Source organism: Gallus gallus, chromosome 4 (genome assembly GCF_016699485.2).
Source record: "Gallus gallus isolate bGalGal1 chromosome 4, bGalGal1.mat.broiler.GRCg7b, whole genome shotgun sequence".
NCBI classification, from domain to species: Eukaryota; Metazoa; Chordata; class Aves; order Galliformes; family Phasianidae; genus Gallus; species Gallus gallus.
In genome coordinates, this window is record NC_052535.1 from 79,316,724 (window position 1) to 79,342,046 (window position 25,323).

At 42.1% G+C, this 25,323-nt stretch overlaps 1 protein-coding gene across 7 annotated transcripts in view; it reads left to right on the top strand.

The window, feature by feature from the left end:
* The window catches only part of KIAA0232 (uncharacterized protein KIAA0232 homolog), a 65,362-nt gene that overhangs the window by 251 nt on the left and 39,788 nt on the right, over window positions 1–25,323 (top strand). For 4 of the 7 annotated variants that reach the window (XM_015285823.4, XM_040699511.2, XM_015285824.4 and 1 more), the window contains exon 2: window positions 15,669–16,172. In XM_015285823.4, coding sequence (XP_015141309.2) covers window positions 15,942–16,172 — 231 coding nt within the window. In that variant the 5' untranslated portion in view covers window positions 15,669–15,941. Of the gene's footprint in view, window positions 1–180; window positions 15,484–15,668; window positions 16,173–25,323 lie in introns of those variants that run through there. The other 3 variants (XM_046940665.1, XM_046940666.1, XM_025150019.3) reach the window with 3 other exon arrangements.

Here is a 25,323-nt window from a genome sequence, read left to right on the forward strand (position 1 = left end):
GGGCCGGGCGGCGGGAGGACGGCTCCCCGGGCCGGGCGGGGGAGCTGGGAGTGGAAGCGGCGGGAGGGGAGAGAGGGGCCGGCCGGGGGGTGACAGCGAGCGCCGGCGGCGGGCAGGGCCGGGAGGCGGGGCCGGGGGCCCGGCCGGGGTGCCCCGGTGCGAGCGGCTGGCGGCCGGCCCGGCCCCGCCCGCGGCGCTCCGCTCCGCTCCGACCCGCGGGGTCCCGGCGCCAGGTGAGGGGCGGGGAGAGCCGCGCCGCGGGCCGGGCGCGCCCGGAGGGGAGAGGCGAAGGGCGGGCGGCGCGGCACAGCGGGCGGGAAGAGCCGGAGCTCGGGCGGCCGTGACAGCGCAGCGCGGGCCCCGCTGTGACCTTTCGGCCGCGCGCTGCCGGCGCCGGGCGGCGGAGCGGGGCTGAGCGCTGCGGTTCGGGGCGGTGCGGGCAGCTCCCGCCGCGCCGCGAGGTTGAGGCGGGAGAGAGCCGGCGGGACTCGGGCCCGCTTTCCCCCCCCCCCCCCCCCCCTTTCCTTCCCCTCCCGGCAGCATTGTCCTTTAGGGGCCTATTGAAGGCAAAAGGCGGACAGAAAGGCTCGGGCTGCCGCCGGCGGGGGGCGGGGCTCGGCTGACGGCGGAGTGACGGCAGCCGCGTCCTATGGCCGCGCGGGGCGGGCCCGGCAGGGCCGCAGCCGCTGGCGGGCGGCGGGCGGGGCGGGGGCCAAGGTTTGCCGAAGGTTACGGCTGAATGCAGAGGCGGCGCGGCCGAGCCCCGTAGCCGCCGGAGCGGAGCCGGCTTCCCAGGGGTTCGCTGGGCGAAGCGCGGCTGAGCGCGGCCGTCCTCCGAAACTTTGAGAGAAGTGGGAGTGCGGCGCGCTCCCCCGTTTTGTCTTTGTTTTAATCGCTCGTTGCGGTACCTGGCGCTCATCTGAAGGGTGAGGACGGTGCGGTTTGTCCTCTTAGGAGAAGGCATTCCTGCGTTCCCGTGCTTTTTGTGTGTCGGGTTGTAGCTGATAGGACTGGCCCCGAGGACACTGCGGTGCGAGCAGCAGGTTTTCCTGCCAGCCCTTCGAAGTGCCGTGCTTCATGTCCTTCTTTCGCACGCACGACTTCAGTATCGCTGTGATGAAGAGGAGATTGCAGATGAAATTGGGTGTCCCAGCTGTCAGAAGTGAGCTCGCGGTGATTCAGTGGATAATTACATGAAGCAAACTATTTCACCGCAGCACCCGAACCCGAGCAGTGCAGGCTGTTTGTGGTCCCTGCCCATCTGAAATGGCCTCTCTTTATTTTATTGCTGAAGACAAAAATATGCCGTATAAAAGCAAATGACATGTAACTTGATCGTTACTTGACGTGTAACTCTACGGATTTGATTTTGTGCTAATCCTCCATCTGCTGCTCCTTGTCAGTATGGATGTGCTAAAATGGTCGTGTACAACCCTTCCCTTGCAATTAATAAAGTATGTTGCGTATGTATCAAAATCCCCAATCTCCAGCATAGAGATGTAAGAGAGGAAGTAGGTAACGTGAATGAAGACCAGCAGTACCTTGTGCATTTGTAATGTCCTTCACGTTCCAAGAATTTTAGGGGAAATCCTGCTTTGAACTCTCAATGGAAAACCTCAGCAGTTGCTGTCCCTGCCACGTTGTGTGTAGCAGGTGTTCCCATGCTGACAGCAATGGAACTTAATCTCAGTTTGTCTGTTTTGTGCACCATTGGAGGTAATGATTCTTCCAGACTGCAGGTTCTGCAGATTGGCATTAGCTACACGACCCCATAGCCCTTCTGCTCATCGGCAGGTGAATCAGAAGGAAGGGGAGAACAGATTGATATGTGACCCCAGAGGAAAGATAGGAGGCCTTGAACATCTGTTACCTTAATATGCTGATTCCATAGCCTGCACTCCCCACTGCTTTTCCTCTTGTTGCTATTCATTGCTTTTCCGAGTAAGAGAAATTCCATAGGAGTAAAATGATGTCAGCATTTTCCTTTGCTGCTTTGCTGTGCATCCTAGCAGGAAGAGGGACAGAGTGGGATCTGGGTACTGCTTATAACTTAGTGTCAGCTTCCCTGCTTGTCCTTCCTGAGCACCTTGTTTTTAGGTGAATGGGGGTGGGAAGGAAGCCAAGAGGTTGGTTTTATAATGGGTGCTGGTGAATCTTCTGTGAAATTTTACTGATTTTTAGGAATAGTACCACAGAGCCCCAATAGGATTCCTAGCTATTTAGTTCAAACTGAGCAAAATCATCTCCCACTTTGGACTCTGCTTAAAGAAGCATACAAAAACGCATAATGATGAGTATTGAAAGTGGTATATGTTAAATATTGCCTCTAAACCCATCTAAATGGTAATATATTCAAATATATAATTCCGGGCCTTTCTGTAGATGGTGTGAGAAAAAGACCCCCATTTCCATTTATTCCTTTGTAGCTTGCTGCTTTTTTTTTTTTATTTTGCCTTTTTTCCATCAGACATACATTGATAGCACATCTTTCATACTTGTCTGATGGAATGCTAACTTGAAGCCCCTAAAATTATGCAATGGTAATAACAACTAATGGCCAATAGTAGGTAATAACTTATTAATGTGAGGTGGTGAGTAATAACGTATGGTGAAGCAGAGTGTGATGAGGGCAGCAGCACTTGGAATTCCTGTAGGCTGAGAGGTAGCAGGGACTGTTGCAGTCATCTGCACTGCTGGGGGGGGCTTGGAACACTAATGGGATCCTGGGAGCTCTTTCATATGCTCTTTTTATTGGGATTGTGTCTTCTTTGTTGTGGGACAGAGATTGGAGTCGTACAGTTCAGCTCAGGAGCAGTGCCAGGCTCATTGGTTGTTTGTGAACATTGGGATAGAAATTGTCTTGTAGTTGTTTGTCCAAGATATTTTCTCAGCAATTTCGTGATGCAAAATAAACACGTTCAAATGAATGTTAGAATGCTCAGTTGCACTTAAGTATATAGTTAAAGAGAAAATTGGCTACTGTGAGGGAAAAGTGTGTTTTCTAATTTGGAAGTCATTTACCAACCTCTCGTTAGGCAGAAATATCAGGTAACTGTGGGACTTGTGGAGTGTTTACTAGGAAGAGATCTATACCGGCAGTTACCTCTTCTGGTACTGGATGGGCTGTGGTACTTTCCCAGCTGCTGGTTGGGCACGTTTGTAGTGGATGCTGAGTGACGGAATGTGTGTTTTATCATCAGGCTTTTTTCAGTGGCTTTCAGTGGAAAGGTTCTCCTTTCACAAAGTTCTCACTAAAAGCTCCTTCTCTAGCTGTATTGTAACTTACAAAAGCATTGTAGTTTTTGATCTGCTATTTCCTTTATAACTTCACGTGCAGTTATCTGGGCTTAATGACAGGAGTGTTCTTATTCTGCATGGATTCTGCTCATAACTCAGCTGCTGCATGGCTGCTTTGGCACCTGTCCTTCCAGGAGTTCTCCTCCTCAGTCAATAGTGTGGGAATTTACATTTGAATTCAGTTTTTAAAATTTCCTTTTTTTTTTGCCGTTGAATGTAAAGGCATTTAAATTCGTTTTACTGTTGTGATACTGTATGTGGTAGGTTAATTATGTAAGCGTACTCTGTATGCAGACTCACTGTAATAAATGTAATTTTCAGTGTAATTTGGAAATGATTGCATTGCTCATTCCAGTGATGTACTGGCGTGAGGAGGGAGTTTCAAATCCACAGTCGATGCCAACTTTGCTCATGTCTGTAACTTTTTGGGCCTTATTCTAGAGAGGATCACAGGTGGAAAATTTGTACTCTAAAGAAAAATAAAATCCTCCTCCCCCCCCAACACCTTATAAATTGTAATGGGGATAAGATGTGAATGTTGTTTTATGTGAAAGGAGCAAAGGAAGGTGGTCCAGCAGCTGAGCCCTGGGCTGAGTCTGAAGAGACCCGCCTGCTCTGTCAGCTGCGTCACGGCGTGGATGGAAGCACAGCGTGCCGTTTGGCTGTGCGGTTATGCTATTCATATATGATTAAACTGCGTGTGGGTTGTTTTGGTGGTGGTTTTTGAGATTTGGTTAGAGCAGCGAGCTTGGTTGCAGAAGAATTCCAAAGAGAACTGTAGTTGTGTTGCAGGAAAGATTTTGTGTCCTGTTAAAGGAAGTCTGGAGATAAGAGTGAGAGATCAGGGGCTCGCTGAAGGCAGGGGAAATAAAGCACGCTTTCATAAAACTCTGTCGTTTTAGCATCAGAACAGCAGAGCTCAGCTGCAAGATACACACTGTAGGGTTATTCCAGGTAATGTTAGCACAGCCAAGATTTGGATCGAGATAATCTTTAACAGCAAAGTGGAGAAACATACCAAAACATACACAGAGTGATTAAAGACTTTTTTTTTGATGTGTCACATATGCTTTTTAAGAACATAGTTTTGTTAGCCTAAAGGGAAGAGGCTGCTGGAAGCATTGCTAATGAAGAAATGGGTAGTGCATGTTGCTGCTACTGAGTGAGTAATTAATTCTCACTAAATCCTTGTGACACCGCAGTGAGTTATTACAAACTTGAAACAAACGTGAGGGCTCCGGCTGAGTGGGAGCACAGCGCTGTGTGCTGAGCTGGGGGAGCTGGAGGATGTTGGCAGGAATGGGGCGGGCTTCCAGCGACTTGTCTGACTGCTAGCTTTGCTGAGGAAGCTGAAGGAATGACTTGTGCTTTTTCATGGTATTTTAGTTCAGCTGCCTGAAGATTTTGAGCTAGCGACTGTTACTAATTAGCTAAAGGTTGCTGTTCAGTTACTTCCTATTCTCCTGCCTCTGTCTTCTGGGTTAGAAGTTCACTGCCGTGTAGTTGCGTTGAGCAGTGAAGCACAGCTCACTGCAGGAGTTCTGGGTTTTGTTTTGTCAGAGTTTCCATAACCGCTTTACTGGGAGTCATGTTGAGTTGTGTGGGGTCGCACAGGAGTTGTGAAGTGATTCTGTAAGTCTAGCTATTAGTTTATTATCTTTTCATATTTATGAAGCTCTGTTTCTTCTTACCAGCTTCTTTGAACAGCATATCTTATCAGCTGGAGAGAAACCTCAGAGTTCCAGTTTTCAGCAACTTCGTTCTTGAGTTGTGAAGGAAATAACTTGGGTAACAGTCCCATAACTTCCTGGAAGAGAAGTAGCGTAGTGCTGACCTGCTCTTTTTGTGAGAGTTCTTCTGCAGTGATAGTTGAACACCTGGCATCTTAGTCAGTTCGATCTCCAGCTATCATTTGAAGTAGCAAATACCTGATTTCTAAAAGCGATATTAACCTGTCCTATCCGCTTAGTTTGTACGCTTTTATTTTCAATAATAATTTTCATTTAATGAAGAGATACTGAAAAGACTGTGTGGTCATACAAATCTGTTTGTCTTTTAAACCCTTCATGGGGCTATTTTTAAGCTTTTCAAAAGGGTAGCAACTGACCATTTGAGTCACAGGCCCACTATAGAAAACCTCAGCCAAATACAGAAAACTTCAATACGAAGCATTCAGGGAAGAGCCACATACATGTTAATGAAATAGAATGTATAGTGTGGCCATTTACTGCGGAGGAATTTATATATAGCCAAATGATTAACTTTAAAAGTATAAATAGCTGGAGAAATGCCTTTACCTTTAAATGGACAGTAATTATTGCATGTCTGGAATACAGAATTAATTCTCCTTTCCACTCCTGAGCTGAAAGATGCAAAGTATGCCCAAGAATAAATTTTGTATTAGTTGAATTAAATGCTGTACAGTTGCACAAATAGTGGCTGCGGGCTACTTAATGCCGCAGTGGTGTTCTGACTGATGGGAAGGGCAACTTAGTGTTTTATCCTGGTGATCCCTTTAGCTGCCAGTGCTGCAGGAGGCAGGGAGCGCCTGTCCGTGCTGGCACTGAGGCTGTTACACTGCAGGTAAGGCTGTTTCAGGGCTTGGTGCTTAGACCTGCAAGCCGTTACCCTGCTCTTTGGAGGGGGGGGGGGCGAGCTGCCCACAGAGGGTGTGGAGTCTCCTTCTCTAGAGATATTCAAAACCCACCTGGATGCTTTCCTTGTACTGAAGGGACCCTGCTTGTCAGGGGCATTGGACTAGATGATCTCCAGAGGCTCCTTCCAACCCCTACAGTCTGTCGTTCTGCGGGGAGAGTGCTGACAAGGAGCTGTTGTAACAGAGAGCTCAAGCTGCTCCAGAAGTTGGGCAAATGCAAGGCATCAGGAAGGCAGGAAGCAGAGTGATCCAACAGTAGATCCTCTATCTGATCTTGCCCCTATTTGACTGTGTCCTCCCTCTTTAAATTTTAAAGCCCTGCCTGTGTTTTAGCTGGGAGAAAAATTAGTAAATCTACTGGGATGCAAGTAGCTTGAAGATACCATATACCACAAGTCCTGAAGATAAATGTCCCAGTGAGCTTAGAGCATGTGTGTTCTTTGTGATCTTTGCTATGTTTGGTTTTTATTAATGTCTTCTGTTCTCTTTTCCTAAGAAAGAGTTGCTGAAGAATGGTGATTGATGGTAATCAATGGCATGCCGTCTGTTGCTTTTGTGTGTGTATGTAGGAAAGGATACAGCTTCTGATAAATTGTCTCTGTAAAAAATCCTCATGGGACTGAATAAAAACGATGGATGAGGTCTCTGTGAAGTTAGAGCCAGAGAGGGCTCTCACAGCTCCTCTCAGGCCCCCTAGCGATCCATCCAAGTATTCCCTTTGTGTAACGGGTGTGAGAGGGCGAGATGTTCATTGCTGACTTAGCTCTGGTATGCTGATAGGATCTGCAGCTTCAGATTGAAACACTTAAATCATACTGACATCTTCATTGGCAGAAAGAAATGAAACAGAACAGTCTGAAACTTGATGGTGGTGTGATACCAAAATTATAGCGATGTCTGGGGAGTTACTGTGAAGTATGACTTGAGGCACTGTCTGCTTTTTGGAGGCATACTTTTATACCTTCTTCTGAATTAGCACCCAGTGTTTCTCTTGGATTTGCCACGCTTGGCTGATCCACAGTGTTCCAGGCCAGTAGTAGTGCAGCACTTCCCTCTGCGTCATCAGGACGTACAGCAAACCAGAATTTGTTGTCTCCAGGCTGCTGTTGCTCTGATCTGCTTGTTTTAAAGCCAAGTCTGCTGAGTTACGATGACATTTCCTCTCCTACACCTGCTGTGGAGACTTTGGGACAACAAAAATTGGTGGCTTATTTGCATTTGTTGAAGACTGACCCACCAAAAGTGACTTTTCCATTTAGAACAAACTGATTCTTAAGTTCACTTTTAATGTGGAAAATAGTTTAATTCCTTCCTCTGCCGTCAGACACTGAGTTGTATTTCAGAGCTTATTAAAAATTCTGATTTCTGAGTTAGGTGATGTGTGCACGTTTTGCTGTTTTTCTGTTAGGATTTTAAAACTCTTGTAGTCTTGTTTAAACAAGTACCAATGAGTTCAAGCACCAGCTTTAGGTAAGCTTTAAGGTTAGTGCCAAATTCAGTCCTGGACAGTAACAAATTAAACGGGGGAAAATGGGCATTGTCACAACGGTGTACCTCCATCGCTGTTGTGAATAGAATCATTAGGATTGCATTGGTAGGTGGATAACCCTGTTTGGACAAATTCTTCCTGGAACAATGCAAATGTTTCTGTTGTTAATGACAGCTGGGCATTTGAAATCAGTGAAGCGGTGGTTTCGGTCTTGTAGGTTCAGAACATCTGTAAATATCTTCTGGTTTGTTAAATCTGATCTCCGTGTGAAGGTGTTTTCAGAAGTTGTGAGGAGTACTGAAGTGTTGGAGATAGGACAGTTTGGGCAGCTTACAGTTACGCGGTCCCTAAGCTTGTCTGGTACAGCCGCACAACCAAAGCGTGCTTCAGAAATTGTTTTATTTGTCGAGTGTGTGAGTTCTGTCTGAATTGCTCTGGACTCCCCTAAGTTTGTGGACATGAAAACAGTGCTGCTAAATGAAGTGCCTGCTTTTGGGTCTTCTTTATGTCTCTTGATGTTGAATCTTGATTTTCCCGAAACAGTTTCCTGAGTGATGCTATAAAATAATCCCATCTTGAAGATCAAATTTGCTCACTAAATAATTAAGACAACTGTTGAAACAGGTTTTGCAAAACTTGTCGACTGGTAGAGCTCCTGAAAGTCCTATTATATGAAGAACCACTTCCCATCTGTCCACCATCTAGAGACACTTTTTGCAAGTCTGTTGTACATAATAAGAACACTTCCGAAGGAGTCGTCTTGTAAAGCCACTTTCAGATCTCCTTGTACCTCTGTAAAGTGATGGAGTTTTGATGTGTAGTGGACACAGTGTGCTGTGACTGTTCTTCACAGTACTCACAGCTTTTGCTGCTAGGTCATGCTTTTCTCTCTTGCTTTTTTCAAACTTAGGTACTGGAGGTTTTTCACCTTATGTTACATGATCATTTTGAGGAAGCAGAGAATATTCTGGTGACTGAGAACACTGGGATCTTGGATATGCAGCTGAACCTAGTGCAGGTGCATCGCCTGCTGCTGCTACTTCCCATTAGTAATTGCTCCCCAGAGCTCACTTTTTGCTTTGCTCTTTGGCAGGATTGGTGTTCTGACATACTGTAACAAAGTCCATGTATGTTAATAACGTGCAGCTCTGTGAGCTGATCAGCTAATTGAACTCCTCCAGCTACTTTTTTTTTTTCCTGAGTGTTGTTCTTGTATTATGGTGAACATGAATGTTTTATGAGAACAACTGTACTGCTTCAGACAAAGGCTTTGTCAAATCCAGTACTTGTCTGCATCAGCATCTGTAAGTGAGCTGTTACAGAGGAACTGGGAAAGTACATGTGATACTTCTCCCAAATTGCCCCCAGCCCCTCACTGTTTTCTGCCTAGGGGATTTCCTTAGCCTGATGTGTTTTGCCTTGTTGGAAACTTTCAAAGGATCTCTCCTGTTCAATTGCTTTTGAAGCTCATCTGAAAAAAAAATATATATGTATATATTCTGTATCTTCAGTATCTTTTGACAAGGAATTCCTGATCCCTGTTTTATAAAGCTTTGTATGTAGCTCATGTTAACCAAAAACAAGCACAAAACCAAACAACGGTGCATTGAGCAATCCCTGTCCATGAAGAGGCACGTCTGTTTTGATATTACAGGACCAAAGTTCTGTGCAGCTGTTGCAGATAACACCCAGTGGGCAGCTAACAGCACGCAGCCGCTCACTCGCTTTCCCCCAGCAGGGTGGGGAAGAGGATCAGAATGGTAAAGCAAAAGCTGCATGTGAAAGCAAAGCAAAATAGTTTGCAACTTCCCACTGAAAATGTGTGTCTCTCTGCCATCTTTCCCCCAGCTTTTACTGCTGGGAACAACATGTGGTATGAGACATCCCTGCAGCCAGCTGTGGCCAGCTGCCTTGGCCGTGTCCCTCCCATCCTTTTTGCTGTCCTGTTCTCCTTGCTGGCATGGCAGCCTGAGAAAGGGGAGGCATTGACACGGTGTGAACACTGCTTGGTGATAGCTTGGGCATCCCTGTGTTATCAAATCTGGTTTGGTTGCAAAGCCAAAGCGCAGCAGGACATGTTCTGCTCTGAAGAAAAATAGTTCTATCCAATGCAATCTTCACCCCACACTCTATTCACACTACCCAAGGTGCTCTCATTAATCACCACCCCTCTTCCAACCTTTAATTTATACACAGATGTTCCCTTTGTCTGTGGACTGCCCCTGTACAATGTCCATGAAGTGTCAGTGGAGTTCATACAGCTCCTGGCTTGGCTTCTGCCTGTGTGTGGCAGTTATTCAGAGCAGGAGGGCAGTGTGCTGCATGGATTTTAGGGCAGTGGAGGCAGCTCATGTCAGGGCACTGCTGCACTGGCGCTGCTGCATTTGGTGTTCATCCTCCATCAGTTTGGGTGGTTTCTGCCCTGGAATCCCAGTAAGGAGCAGCTCAAATCACAGATTATAATTAAAGGTATATCCATTATGGCACTGTATGCGTGTACAATGAAACAGATAACTTTGGGTTAGTCCTGCGGTTTGCTCTTTTGATTGCTGCAGAGTCTAAGCTTGCAGTTTCATGAAATTGCTAACATACTGCTTAGAAACTAGATCCTGGGATCAGCAGTGAGCTTTAGAACTCATTGTTTTATATGAGGAACTTAGTATTAATAGCACAAAATTACTATTCCTGCCCTGTCTCATTTCCAGTTTCTCTACACTGAATTTTGTTTGCCTTTTCATTGCTCAGTCACTTTGTTTTGTAAGCATCTCCTGCATTTTTTGATTACTCTGTTCAGTGTCCCTGCTAGCTTGCTGTAATTCATTAGCTTCAGCACTATGTCATGTATCCCACCTTCCAGGTCACTTATGTGTTTGTTAAGTGATAGAGGTCCTACAGAACTGTGCTCATGACTTTCCCTGTGTTTTGGTTGTATCTGTACTCTTATTATTTGCCAAGAATCATAGAATGGCCTGGGTTGAAAAGGACCTCAAGGATCATCTAGTTTCAACCCCCCTGTTACGTGCAGGGTCACCAACCACTGGACCAGGCAGCCTGTTCCAGTGCGTCACCACCATCTGAGTGAAGAAAATGAGGCTTACAGGGTAGCTCTTGAATTCTTTGAGTAATTCCATTAAGCTTTGATGCCAGATTAGCAGCTTCAGGTTTTCCTTTGGATAAGCATTATTAAAATAAGCAAGCAGATTTTTCAAGAGAAGCATCCCACAGTGACAGCCCCACGCTGTGTTCTGTCTCAGGTGGGTTCCCTCTTGGCTGAGTTACTGTAGAACCAGAGCATAACAGCAGCATGGGTAGACATCAGACAACTGTAAAATATCAATCTATTGGAAACAAGCTTGTACGGCCCTTGCACATCTGATAATGCTTCTTAAAAAGAGAAAATCTGTGTCTATTGGGAAGTTAATTCACAGTGCTGCTTGTACGCTTCTTCCTTAAAGTGCTCCTTGCTTTGATTCCTGACAGATGTTTTAATCTGTGTTTGCTATAATACAGCAATGCTTCTGAAGCTCTGTGGCAGGAATGGACTGAAATGGAGTGGACGCAGAGGTTTGTTTGCAATGCAGACATGATCAATTTTTTTTTTGTTTTCCTGTATTCAGTGCCTTAGTCATGAGTCAAATCTCTGCTCTGCTGTTCGTTGTACAACAACACCAAACATCACCAACACATGAAAAGATTGTTCCTGCTCTGAGAACTATAGGGCCAAATTTCTTTGGCCGTCAAGGAATGTGATTAAAAAACAACTTCTTCTGAATTCACATGTCTTTTAAGTGCCATGTGAAATTTATTAAGGACACAGATGCCATTGTTCTCTGCAGTCTAAATAGGCTTTGTTCCGGGGCTGTGACAGTGCCCTCCCCACTGTGTGGCCCATTGGTTTGCATATTAAGGATTTGTTGAGGCTTTTCACTGAAAGAAGCAAAACAAATAGTGGTAAAATTGCTGATTTTTCCATAATGCGTAAGAGAAATTTTGGACTTTTATTGCCATCTGTGACTGTGCTTTTGATCCTCAGTTTTCTGGGGGGGACCAAAAGATACTAATATGAATACTTTTTATGTTACTGACCACACACAATAACATTTTCACTTCTGATTTACAGTAAACAGGATTCACTGGTTTTTGCTCCATGCAGTTGTCATGGAGAGGGGAGATTGCTTGTTTGTTTTTAATAAAACAACTCCGCATAGAAGTGCTACTTCTAAAAGGTGTCCTGGCTAAAAATGTGTGGACTTCTATATCCACATTTATAAGCAGTAAGAATGCTGTGATTGCTTTTTCATGCATTGAGAAATTGTCTTAAGTCATCAAAGATTGTAGCAAAAAAGGCCCACACCTTTAGGAAATGAGAACTTTTAATTGTAAACTATGTAATATCCCGACATATTTTACAGAATATTGGTGGAAATGTTGTATGAAACAGCACTGAAGACAACTGCTGTGTGACTGTGTTTCTTCCAGTTGTTAACATACAGTGTTAGGCAGAATGGTGCATTGGAAGCACAGATGCAGTGGTTATCCCTTCTGGGAATGGAAGGAATGAAATAGATGGCATCTGTAGCTTTATGGAGGAACGTGCTTCTCTGCAGTAGGTGTACAGTAGTGTGTAAAGAGCAACTTGGTGGCTTGGGAGCCTTTATTTGCAGATCATGCAAAGAAATAATTATTAGCTTCCAATTTCCTTCAATATATAGATCCTCTAATTTTTGCTCCTTTGGAGTGTAGACTCCTATGTTGTGAATTTAAGCCTGCAGACAGCTTGATTGCTTTTTGAGTTACCTTTTGATAGTCTACAAGAAGCAGTCTGTTGTGCTTTAGTTTACCTACGAGGACAGTAAGAAAGGATGTGGTTGGTGGTTGTTTTTTTTTAACTCGCCTATTCCAATGCTTTCTGCTGCTCTAAGTCTTGATATTGGGTATATCTGTAAGAAATCATGAAGTCTGTTTGCTTTTTTCATGTAAAAATATTTGTTCAGAACCGTGTCATGTGGACACATAGTTTTCATGTGCCTCTGGGTGCTGATAAAACGTAGGTGTGGCAACCCTAGATTAATTCAAAGGGTTTTGTGGTTTGGCTTTGTTCACTTTTTTCCAAAATTAGAAACAATGAAAAAAGGTACTTTTCTTAAGTTCTTTAAAAAGCTTGTTTGTATCAGAGGGATTTACAGAGAAAAAAACTGACCCGGCACGAGCTTTCAGTCAGTTTGCTCTCTCTGCTGGTAGTCTGGTAAGAACGCTTACCCATACTGGTGCTTTCTGGATGGGTTTGTATCAGTTTAAATGAAGAGTGATTTAATTGCACCTTCCTTTTACTATCTTCTTTGGTGATCTTGGCATACCTGTACTCTGTAAGCCTGCAGCCGTATCTGTCACAAGAAGACATTTGTGTGGTCCAAGACACGCTGAATTATCTCTATGAGTTAGGTGTGACCATAGCCATACTCCATTACACTGACAGGGAAGACTAAGGTGGTTTAATCTTCAGAAAAGATTTGCCATGCAACAGCAGTGACATACGGAGCTGGCGTGAACTGTTCCAGCTTCAGTTTCCATACAACTGGGCCTCCTTCCTATTTTTCACCATAGAACACTGAAAACTGCTTTCCTGTAACTATATTCGAGCGTACTAATAGTGAGTTGTTGTTTTTCACTATTTTGGGTGAAAAGGATGTCCAGTGATTGTGGAGAGAAGTATCTGTTACCAAGTAGCCTCAGTGGTAAAGTCGGAGTGTTTATTTGCATACTATTGTATCCTCTTGTCTTTATAGGACACCTCGTAATTTGACTGTAGTGCTTCTTAATGGTCATTGATTAGTATTACTAAATCTGAAGGTTACTAGAAAGGAAAAAATGTAGTTGGTTGTGGAGTAAGCAGAAATTGTCTTGTAGGAATTTCATCTCATGTTTTTGACTTTGGGATTTGTAATGAATACAGTTTTCACAAACTATTGAGAGATGTGTGCGATTTCTTATTCGGAAATTCTCACAAGGAGTGTCTGTCCATCATGTTTCATAGCTGCAAATGGAGAGTTCTTTCCAGCTTGGTAGTTAAAGTAACTAGCCTTGCTCTAATTACTAAAGCTACGTAGTAGTCTCCTTGTTAAGATTAGCTGTGACTATTGTGAGGACAGAGAGGGTTTTTTTTAACAAGACAGTGTGAAAAAGATAATAGGAAGAGCTGAAAACTGATTTGTCAAAGACTGTTATCATAGAAGTTGAGCTTCACATCTTGCAGAATGTCTTTTCTTTGAGTGACTTGTGTTAATTTGGTATGTAAAACCTCTGCGTAGTACTGGGATAGGAAAAGACTCCTGTTTGTATGGGATTTTGTTCTCAAGAGTAATGGAAATACATGCTTAGTGCTTCTTGTAAGGCAGCGTACTGGAGACTGTTGTAAAATGTGAACTCGAAGACTTTGAGAGTTTTGTTTGGATTTCCAGTTTTTGTGTTGTTTATGTATTTTAAAGATACAGTGAAATAATATTAAAAAGGGGAATTTAAATATGATAATAAAAGTTTGACTAAAACATCATGGGAACATCACTGCCACTTTGTCTTGTTTCTGAACTCCTCACTTTAACAAAAAAAATGTGGAAGTGAAATTTAGTTTTTCAGCAGTTAGGAGGATATGAACTGCTGAAGAGTTTGGACTTGTGATTTTCATTCAGAGTACATCAGTCACAATATGCAACTTTACATAATCTCATGATGAAACGGCCTTTTGCAAAATGTTTCTATGTACTTTTCCTTCTGCTGTCATATGAGAGGCCACGTAATAAAAACATGCTACTGACAGAGCTTGAATACTGATGTGTTATTTGCCTGCTGAAGTGAAGACTGCCATTGGAGCAGTAGGGCAGCTTTAACTGTAGGGTAGGGCTTTGTCAACTCAGATCATGCTTTGGGTTCTTTTCCTGATGATGTTGCAATTAATTCATTAAAATTCTTGAGTATACAGCTGTATCTGAATAGTAATGCAAAGAAAGCTCCTAGAAGCTGTCGTCTTAAGTCATATAGACATACATCAATAGCAAAGGCATCTGTTCATTTTGTTTGGCCACAAAACATGCGCTCCCCACACAGCATTGCTCAGGGTTATAGTAAGGAATGGCTGTTTGAGCGAGTTGGTCCTGTGCACCTTGCAGTAGGGTTGGGATGAACCAGTTGATACTGCTAGGTGCTTTCTTTGGTGCTTCCTTTCAGGGGAGGTATATTTCTTGCTTGGATTTGAGCTTTGTTTTCTGCTGTCGAGCTGGAGAGGAGAAAACTTACACAGCTACCAGATTGCTGTTTGGCTGATTGGCGGGCTGGTCCAAATGGCCTTTTTTGGACCTGCTTTGCTCTGGATTAGAGGACAGAAAGACTGCATGCATGGGGCTTGCTTGTTCTGCACCTTACTTATGCATGATTGGTTTGGCGTTGCAGGTGTTCTAAGTCTTAGGATGATTTGTCTATTTTAGGATATGGTTTAGAGTGTAAGCTCACTATGTTAAGAGTGGTGTAGTCATCTGTGTGAGGAAGGTTAACTGTTGATTATTACACGAGTAGATGATGTTCTGCTCAGATTTTTATGTGGACAGGTTTTAGGTGATAAAATGCTGTGTTGGTCTGAGGCACGGCAAGAAGGGAAATTAAAACAAAAAATCACCAACAAAAACAACCAAACCTGACAATAGCAACTATTCAGCAATAGGATATGCGAAGTAGTTCGTAGGTCTGGTGAAACTGCTGGCCAGATTAATTTTATACATTCAGTTTTTTATGAACAGGACAGTTTTTTCTGCTATAGATGGAAGTCGCAGCAAAACAGTAGGATTATATTATCTTCTAGTGATGCAAAATGTGCAGTCAGTCTTAATGTGAATAAATGTAAATTTTTTTGATTAAAAGATCTCTTTTTGGCTGATAGTAAATAAAATCTCCACCTTCTGTTAAAGTTAGGTCAGATATACGTTTCAAGCGAAGGGCTGGTGGTGAACTGCTTGAAAGAGTCTCTCTTCCTTCATGAAAAAGTGATTTTTCTGTAAGTCACCTTTAAGCTTGGAACAATGCCTGTTACTCTTCAAAATGACACTGAACAGGTGTGCTGTATAGGTGAAGTAAGCAGTATGTAAATGACTGCTTTCTGCGTTGTTTATTTTGCACTGTTTGATGTTGTTTGTGTGTGGATACATAATATCACAACTTATCCTTTTTTCCTCTTTATAGGTCCTGCTGGGGACTTGCATCTGGCCTCAATGTGAAATTAAGGTAGAAAAACACATCTACATATGTGTTTGCTATTAGGATTTAGTTTATTCACTGGTCATGCCTGAAGAGTGATGTTCGTCTCTAGACGGCTAACTGCCAGGAAATATAAATGATTGTCCTAGAAGTCAAGCCTCTCTCCTATTTACTGGAGTGAAAATCACCTCCAGATATCGACGGGATATCAACTACAGAAAATGCTTCACGTTATAAGGATGCCAACCACCTAGATTCATGCGCCCTATCTGTACAGTTGTTGTGGATGGTTTGCCATCAGAAAGCTCCTCAAGCTCTTATCCAGGCCCTGTATCTGTTTCTGAAATGTCTCTGCTACATGCTTTGGGTCCAGTGCAGACCTGGCTGGGACAAGAGCTAGAGAAGTGTGGCATTGATGCCATGATTTATACTCGGTATGTCCTCAGTCTTCTGCTGCATGATAGCTATGACTACGACCTGCAGGAACAGGTATTTACATATTTTAGATGTTGTCCAGTGAAAGTGAGTTTTGTATCAGTCATGTTTTGTGTATTATACTTGGGGATGGCTCAGGTGGTGGGAGGCGGTTGTCTTTCAGTGTGTGGGTGGAAGGGGGGTATGTACAGCACTGGGATCAAATTCAGGTTGATGTCGTTGGTTTTCTTTATCAGCAATTGCATTAACATTTTAGCATTACTGTAATCTCCATTAGAATTGTTAGCATCGTCATGGTTCATGAACGTAAAACTTCTGGTACTCCTGGTTGTAAGGCTTATTTAATACTGGAACATTAGTAAACTTAGATGAGTTTTGTAGCTGTGTCTGAAATTGGGCTGCTTCACAGTATCCTGTAGACTCCCTGTCACTTCCCCTTACGAATTTCATCTCATTCTATTTTCAGTAAAGAATAAAAATACTTTTTTAATATCCAAGTATCAAAAATACTTCACTGCACATATATTGTAGTGTTAATGCTGAATCTCAATGAAAGATGTGCAAAACAGTTGTGGAACAGTGAGTTGTGATGCGTGGCTGTAATTCAAAAAAGGCAGTGGAGGAGAAGTGAAGCATAGGCAGCTGGACTGCCATTCCCACATGCCATTCTTGCTAAAGATCTTCCGTGTTCCAAGAACAATGATCCTTATGGATCCCTTCCAACTCAGCATATTGTGTGAGCTTATCCTTTGCTCCTAATTTTGCCTCCCTTTTATAAATTTCTCTGCATGTTATGGTGTATATCAGAATACTTTTAATTGAGGATTTTTTTTATATAAAATTCAGAGAAGTTCTGGCATTTTCAAGAGGGAGTGAGGGTACTGTTATCCTGGGCTTTTATAAGGTGTTTGTGATTAATGTGAAAAAGCAGAAGGAAGAACGCATTGCCTTTCTTTGGTGCCTTGATAGTTCATTTTTGTTGCTGTTTCTTTGATAATGCTTCACATATTGCAGCTGAAGTGCTTCAGAATTTTTTTTTCCTAGTTTCCTTTTTTCACAAACCCACCAAGAAGCAGGCAGGAGTCGGATACTGCCACTTCCACAACTCTTAGCAGCCATCGCTGTGCACGCTTCCATCACGTAGAACAGAAAGCTTGATGTGCAAAAGCATTGCTTGTGCAAAAGTTCATTCCGCGATGGTGAACGTCACCAGGAGCAACCTTATGATTTGTAATAATAATTAAGAGCAGTAACAAAAAGAAAACTGCTGTAAGATGTTTTAAGAACATACCTTAGCAGTGAGCTTACTTAGGTCTTGGTCAGACATGAATGGCTGTATTTTAGAAGACAGACAGAATGAAGTTCCACAGTGCATAAAGGAGGGGAGGGACAGAAAAAAGAAGCCAGTGATACCCCACCAGAATTTGAGAAGCTTTGAAGATAGTCCTGTGACCATAGAGAAAAATGAAGACTTGTTTCTTTCTAGTCTGGTTTGGAGCACAGTCATAACTGTAAAGTCTCTACTGTGATAATTTAAAAATGTTTGAAGTGCCAAAATTACTTTTCATCAAGCATTACAAGAAGCGTAGTAATTGTGTTACAAAAACCTCAACCATCTGATTTCTGTTTGATACCTTAACTGGATACTTATGAGTTGATTGAGCTTCAAGGAAAGTCCCTGTTCTTTTCCAAGTTGATTATATGAACCTAACGAGCCAAAGAGAGAAGAATAGCACATGCTGACAGGGTAGCCAGGATGTGTGCCAGCTGTACAGGATGTCTTCTGAACAGCATCGAGATACTGAGCAACTTAAAAGTTTCTTTCCTGCCTTCCTGCTTTTAACATACTGTGATTGTACTCATTCACTCCATTTTCAAATAACTGTTCTCTAATTGTTGAGGTCTAGTGTCCGTTTGGGTTTGTGATGATTCTCTGTATGACTGGATGAATTCATTATGAGACGCACTGCTGCCTAATTCCTTTCTTGAATGGCTTTGTCCTTAAAACCTGCAAATGTATTTTTTTTTACTTGAAGAATTGAGGCAATTTGTATCACGTGTGCTTGCTCTGCTGCATTTTATTTTATTTTTTGTGTGACTGCATCTTTAAAAAAAAATTGGCTTAAGCTGCTCAGAAACAAGAGATTGTATTCTGAACAGTAAAACGACGTTTAAGCAGTTTTAATCCAATATTGCTGACGTGTACAGCATGAAGGCAAACAAAAGAGATACAAATAACCAACACTGCTTACAGGTAGGCATCAGGGAAGAGTGCAGCAATTAAAATATAGAAATATCTTTTAAATATTTAAGAGTAAAATATTGAGAGATGCTGAACTCCTCTAATGGTGATCTATTCCTGGGGAAAAATTGGTTCTCAGCATCTCAGGAATTTTTTCCCTCATGTGATTCCTTTGATTTATGAGAAATATGACAGAATTTCCAGGGGAGAAAATGCTCTCAGTCATGAATTTATTCTGATGATTTTTCTTTACTTTTAGAAGTCTTTCTCCGGGGCATGATCAGCCATTGCTTCTTTCCGAAAACGCAGCAATGAGGTCTGTTTTGAACTGTTCAAAGGGAATGCATGGACTCGAAACAGAATGAAGTAGCAGATGTGGCAGGGGGTTGGAACTTGATGGTCCTTGAGGTCCCTTCCAACCCAAACCATTTGGTGATTCTCTGTGATTGGAATCCATTCTGGAGCTGGGGATGTGTGCACACTGAAGGAGACAAACTATTTTGGAAATATTTATCTTAAAGATACTTTATAATCATCCTTATTAGAAATGTTGTAAGCTGAAGTTTAGGTAGTTATTAGGATCTTTTTATCTCAAGTTGTCAATGGCATTTTTGGCAGTTTTAAATGCATTTGGAAGCTTCCTTCCATGCTTCCTTTGTAGTGTTTTCATGTCATTAACTGTAGCAGAGAAATGGATGTATGAACTCCTGAACTGAGGTTCTATTGGGTGCATACAGAAAGATTTGAGGGTTTTGTTTTTTCTTTTTTTTTAACAAAAGCAAAAATCATCGCTAACCTTACTAAGCAACCCCAGCTATTTCAGTGGCCTTGTTACTGTGTTAGTGCCTGCTTCTGCTTACATTGACAAATATTGCAAAATAATATGGCAGTGTTCATTGACTGGATCTTCAGGGTTCAGTTTTGTGTTTTAAGCAGGATGTTCCCTTTTGTTCTCTTGGTAGTACAACGTATGTGGTTCTCTTGTTGATTACGCTGCCGACTTCTGTGTCTTCTGTCACTCAATGGCTTTTCCTGCGGTGTTATCCGTTCTGCACGGTGAGGTCGTTTGATGTCTGGGTGTCGCTAAGGGTTTGAGATGTGTGGTGTTCTGTTGTTTTTGGTTGGTTGGTTGCTTTTGGGTTTTGCTTTTTAAAATTCATATTTATTTTACTTTTGTTTTCATGATCACAATTAATTCCGTGGCTTGCCCAATTAGAATGATTTCTCTTGGGTATTGTTATGTGTACACAGACCTAATATTGCTAAACGACACACTGTTTAGATTCTTGATACTAGGTTTTTTAAGGCTTAGGTTTTCCACACAGAAATTATAGATGAAAGTAAAACTGTAACACACTGCAACCTATTTTTACTGGAATGTTTGCCTTTTTTGTTCTGACTCATTGGCTTGAATATAAAAATATTCAGAAAATGCATAAGCAGGTGTGTTTTGCTTGACTGTTTTGGAATCTTGTTTATGAGGAATTGTACAGGGTTTCCTTGAGCCCCCAGAGCTGCTGTGGTTATTCATACAGGCAGCTACTGTTACACACGTGTTACACATACAAGCACTGCTGTAACACCTTATAAATATGCCTGCTCTAAATGCTGTAAAAGCTAGAAAACCTCTACTGTAGTTCATTATCATTGGATTTGTAGCACATTGCTCATTCAAGCCAGTTGCATGTGTGGATACCTGCTACTTCTGGAAATGAGCCAAAGAGCTTAAGATTTGAATGTTCTTAGGCGGTCCTTAATTCCTGGTAGTTTTGGTCTTTTACTTTTCCTATGAGGAAATTGGTATGGATTTAAAGAATAGAATGTGATAGAAACTTAAATGTTCTGCATTTAAGTGTGTAAGCTTTCATCATTTGCATTTTATTAATGATTTTTTTTCTTGTTTAGGAGTAAGGAACAAATAAACTATAAAACTCATTACATTACTGAGCAATCTTTACCTCTGGCAAACCCTCAGAAGTGCTGTTGGGGACGATGTGAAAATTCTGAGACAGCTTTTTGACTTCGGATTAGACTGACTTTTGAGTCAGAGTGCCTTGCACTCACTGTTTCCTGATGTTAAATCAACTTCTGATTGTAGTTTAAATGCCGGTTCAAAGTATATTTGTAGATGGCTGTTCTCAAGCCAGTTTGTGACACAGCAAATATTGCATTACGATAGCGTACTCTGTTGGAAGCTTACAGCTTCTCGCTGCATTGCCTTGGGATACATTGTGTGAAACAGTATTTCACTGATCTTTATTTGTGCAGTATTAGAATGAGTGTTCTGTGATTTATATACTCCTTGTAAGCATAGCTGTTTCTGAATATAACGGGTTCATCTGTTTTTGCCTGCAGATTTTTCTTCCTTTTGAAGAAAGCAAACCAACCAACCAACCAAAACCCCAACACACCAGCAAAAGAACCCCCACCAGTTCAGTGTTGTGCTGGATAAAGGCTTTGTTTGTACGCCTTTGGTTGTACAGCAGGAAGGTCTAAACACATCTGTTATGCTTACTTGCTGTACTCAGTGCTGGCTGCGGTTGGTGATTTACTTCTTTTCCCTCATTTTTGGGGGAAGTTGACTTTCTTTCTGACCCTCAAAAGTAGAAATCCTAGAGAAGTTTTTTTTTAAAAAGATAATTCCAAAATTTGATAAAATAGGAAGTAGCTGTTCTATTACAAACTGTGCTCTTCTTTGACTACCGTGAGATGATCTGTTTTGAAACCTCTGGTGGAAGACGTCGTTCTGGAAGACTCACTATTTATGCCCTGATTTGAAATGGTCTTCAAAATAATAGCTACACTTTTCATGACCGATCATAGTTTTTATTCTTGCTTTTTCATCGTCATATACCTAAAGTCCCAAAATGTGATATCTATATATATATTTTCCTTTATATAAAGGGAAGAACAGAATGGGAGAAAAGGCACCTTGGCGGCGTGTGATAAATGTTTTCTGTCTGCCCTTTGGTTGTATATTCATTACGTGTTCTTGGCCTAGTGTTCTGAAATGGACTGGGGCTGTTGCTGCCCACACACAAGGAAGATTTGGTCTTCTGTAGTAACCTAAACCCATATGAAGTGTCAGTCTGGTTAGTATGGCTGTTCAGCAAAACATGACAGTGCGTGTTTCAGAACAATGGCTCTTGGATCATCCCTAAGAAATAACTGTGCTTCTGTTACAGCAGGGCAATGCTGTGTGACTGTTGCACACAAGTGTTGAGTTTCAAAGTTTACCAGCAACTCAAATGCAAAATGTTTTCCCTTTGATTTGTGTTTGTTTCTGCTTAGTATGCTGTACAACATTTCTGTAGGAACCATTTTTTTAATTTTCTAACCATCTTTTTTTAATGACTACCTGTACTGAAGTCCGTGAAATTCAAGCCGTAGAAATTTGTCTATGAAGAAAAGAACAGGTAGGAAAGGAACTGTGAGCCCAAGACTTCTACCTGTACTTTTTTCATATGCTTAATTGGAAGTCTTTAGAGTAATATAATATATATGTTTACAAGATTAGGACTAAAGGAACTTCTTTTCATACATAAATATGTAAACTGAAGGAAGAGCAGATTGATCATGATTAGTATACAGTTCTGTATCCTCAAGTTAACTTGCCCATATAGCTTGCTTATTCACAGGACATCATTTCATTTTATAAAAGTTCAGATAAGTAAATTTAAAAGTTTGTGGGGAAGACAGCTCTACATTTCCCCCTCATTTAGAAGTGATTCGATGAGGACTCTTTACATCACAGTTGTATTAATCTTTTGAAAATAAGTCTTTTATATGCAGTTAACTTGGTGAGAAAAATTGTGGTTTCTTCCTGAGCACATACTCCCACATAGTGCCTCTGAGCAGCCTTAAAGCAGCCTTATGGTTCCTCAGCTTTATCAGTGAGATCAGTCTGTGAAGGACTGCTCCCCTTTGTTGTTTGCTGGTGCTGAAATCATTCCAGCTGTGTTCCTTTTACAGTCACTCAGTATGAGAGCATCCAGCGGGAGCTCCTGGAATAGGTCTGGCCAGTGTAAGGCAGGCTCTCCTGGTGCAGTGCCTCTAAAGGACATATTCTTTTTTTCCTCCCCAGTTACTTGATATTTCTCTTGTTAATTATGAGGCAATTGCTCTGTTCTGTATTTCTGTCTCGGTGACTTCTTGACAAGGGGTACAGTTGATGTACCCTGGACTGTGCACTTGTATTCTTGATTGTGTTTTAAGGATAGGAACAGCAGCTCAGCAGTAGGCTCCTCGTGGTCACTCACTGCACAGACTGTGCAGATCCCAAGGCAGTCTCCTTCAGCTGTGTTAGCACAAATCCTGTTGGAAAGCATTTCTTCTCAATAAGTGGCATTATCAGAACATTTTCTTTCGGACAGTGTTCTGTCTTTGTGCTGGTGCCTGTGGTCATGTTTGCAAATTTAAACGTGGCTGTTTCATGATGTGAAGTATCTTTTTCAAGACATCTGACTTAACCAGGCTCCTCAGTGCCTGTCTTTTGTGCTGTCCTGTTGAAATTGGCAATAGAGTTAGCATGTTTTCTTTAGCCTCTCTTGTGAGGATTCAAGGCAATCTTTGAAGTATGTACTATATTGCCTTTTTGTGGCTTTCTAAATAGCATCTAACACCCAAGAAGTATAATGGAATGACTTTTTCTTTGTTATCGCTATTAATGTATAATCACAAAGGTTTACATAATGGAAAGCAGAGACAGAAAATCAAGCATTAGGCTGGCTCTTCTCCCTGAGAATCAGGATTTGTTAGCAGGCATCTCTGTGCTGATGTAATTGCCCTGTTCCTGATTCTGGGGCTACTGAGACACCTCTTCGTGTTCTTTGTGCTGCAGACCATTGCATGATGGTGCACTCACTGCATGTCTCCAAGCGTAGGCGTGCACTGTATTATGTGAAATCAGCTGATAACGGTGCTTTGTGATCTTTGCCACACAACTTAATTCCAAGGTTCAAGAGAGCGACCATAACGTGCTGTGCAATGATTTCCTGAGTCATAATATGGCCTTGTCACACATGAGGACTCTGTGGTGATACTTTCTGTTGAATTTTTGTCCTCCTTTTCTGCCAGGTAAGGCGTGCAAGTTACATGATTTCTCTGTATCAGAGGCCTTGCTACCTGTTCTTTTCTGCATTTACTTTAATGGGAATACTTTTAACTCAGAGCCTACTCAACAAACCTAGGATTTCAACAGATGCAGCATTTGCATGTTCTCTAGCTCTTGGGAGTGGGTGTGATTAAATTTCTTTTGCTTGATTTCAACCTAGAGTAACTTCTAATTAGCAAACAACACATAGAATGCCCTTTCAGGTTGGTGGGATTATAAGCAAGAGTTTGTCATTGACAGAAGCTCAGTTTACAGTATTTTATACCCAGATTGGTTGGTTCTTATACGTACAGTTCTTCCCTGCCTGCACATTGTGGGATCATCAGCTCAGTGTCTTGGGGACCTTGAAGTCATAGCAGCACATGCTGTGGCCTCATACGCTGTCAGCTGTTCTGCTGCAGTCCAATGCGTAGGATTATCGTGTTCTGCTTAGAGCAGCTGGGAAAAAGCTGACTGTTGTGGCTTGCTACTTTACCGTACCAGCAGCTTATAATGTGGTTCTCTGCTTTTTCACAGAAGTCCAAGGTAAATTCTTCCACTGGTAAGAACTGCATTTGGAATTTATCTAATAATAAAGAATGTTTTTAAGTCTCTTCTGTTTTGTGGCCAGCACAGCTTCTGACCTGGAGAAAGCGTGTGCTGTTCTCAGAAAGCCTACTTATCTGCTCGTCTGTGCAGCTTCTTGTTGCATGTCTTCTGGGGCATGTAAGCTGAGTTTTCATGTGTGTCTTCTGAATGCTTGCATATGTATTAATTCATCACGGGCAGCTGTCAGGAATGCCTGAGCCAGTCCTGGTCCATTAGACCGTTATCTTTAATACTCGTGAGATGCATTCTCAAACCTTTCACAGAAGCCATTGCGAATAGAAGGACATCTGCAGGGCTCTAAGCTACCTCTGAAAGTTTTTTTCAGACTCAGTTTACAGGGAAATATTTTAATTTTTCCAGGAAGTAATGCTTTTTATACAATCTGCTTCTTGAGCAATTTTAAAGATGAAATACATGTGGAATCTGTTGCAGCTTTCCCTTATTTTCCGTTATGAGAACCTCCTCGAAGTAGTGAGGATCTGCTCCATTTTTTCTCACTCACTGCTGGTTTTTTTTTTTTCCATTTCCTTACCATCTGAATATCTCAGAGTCAATTTTGGAAATTATTTGAATAAGTTTCTGGAAAACCTTTCTTGCAATGCACAGTGGTTCATACCTGTCTGCCTGAACATCATATTTAATTATTAATTGTTAAATTAATTTAACTTTGTTGCCAAGAGAAGCCAAGACTGCTGTATCACACAGTTTTTCATTGTCAGCTTACATGGCCCAAGCTTTTTTTTTCTCTTTAAATTCACTATAAGCCTTCACCTCTGATATTTCCTTAAAATAAACTGATGATGGGCTTAGCAGAGAAATTTTATGGACTGTGTTGATATTCAGAAACTATTTTAGGTATGCTTGTGGAGAGGGAGCATGAGTGCCTTTGGAGGTCACTGCTGGCGTGAGATTAGACTACCCCATAGGTGAAGATAGGCACATTCTGTAGTTTCTTTTTATGAAAGGTTTTGGGGTTTGGAGAGTTTTCATCACTTCAGTATCGCAGTCAGTTTGGGTGATCTGTCTCCTGCTTTGGAGCTTTCTAAGGAACTGAGGTTTCTCCTACAGTTTGCTAGAGGCTAATACCACAGTTTGGAATGAGCAGATAACACTTCATCTTTATATATGACATCTGACAGGAACTTGCCATCCATTCAGCAAACATGCAACGCCAAACTATTTGTAGTAAAAATGCCTATCAGGTCTCCTGCTGAATCTTTGATGTTTGTTTCTTGTTAAAAAGTTGGTGCTTGTTTTTTAAT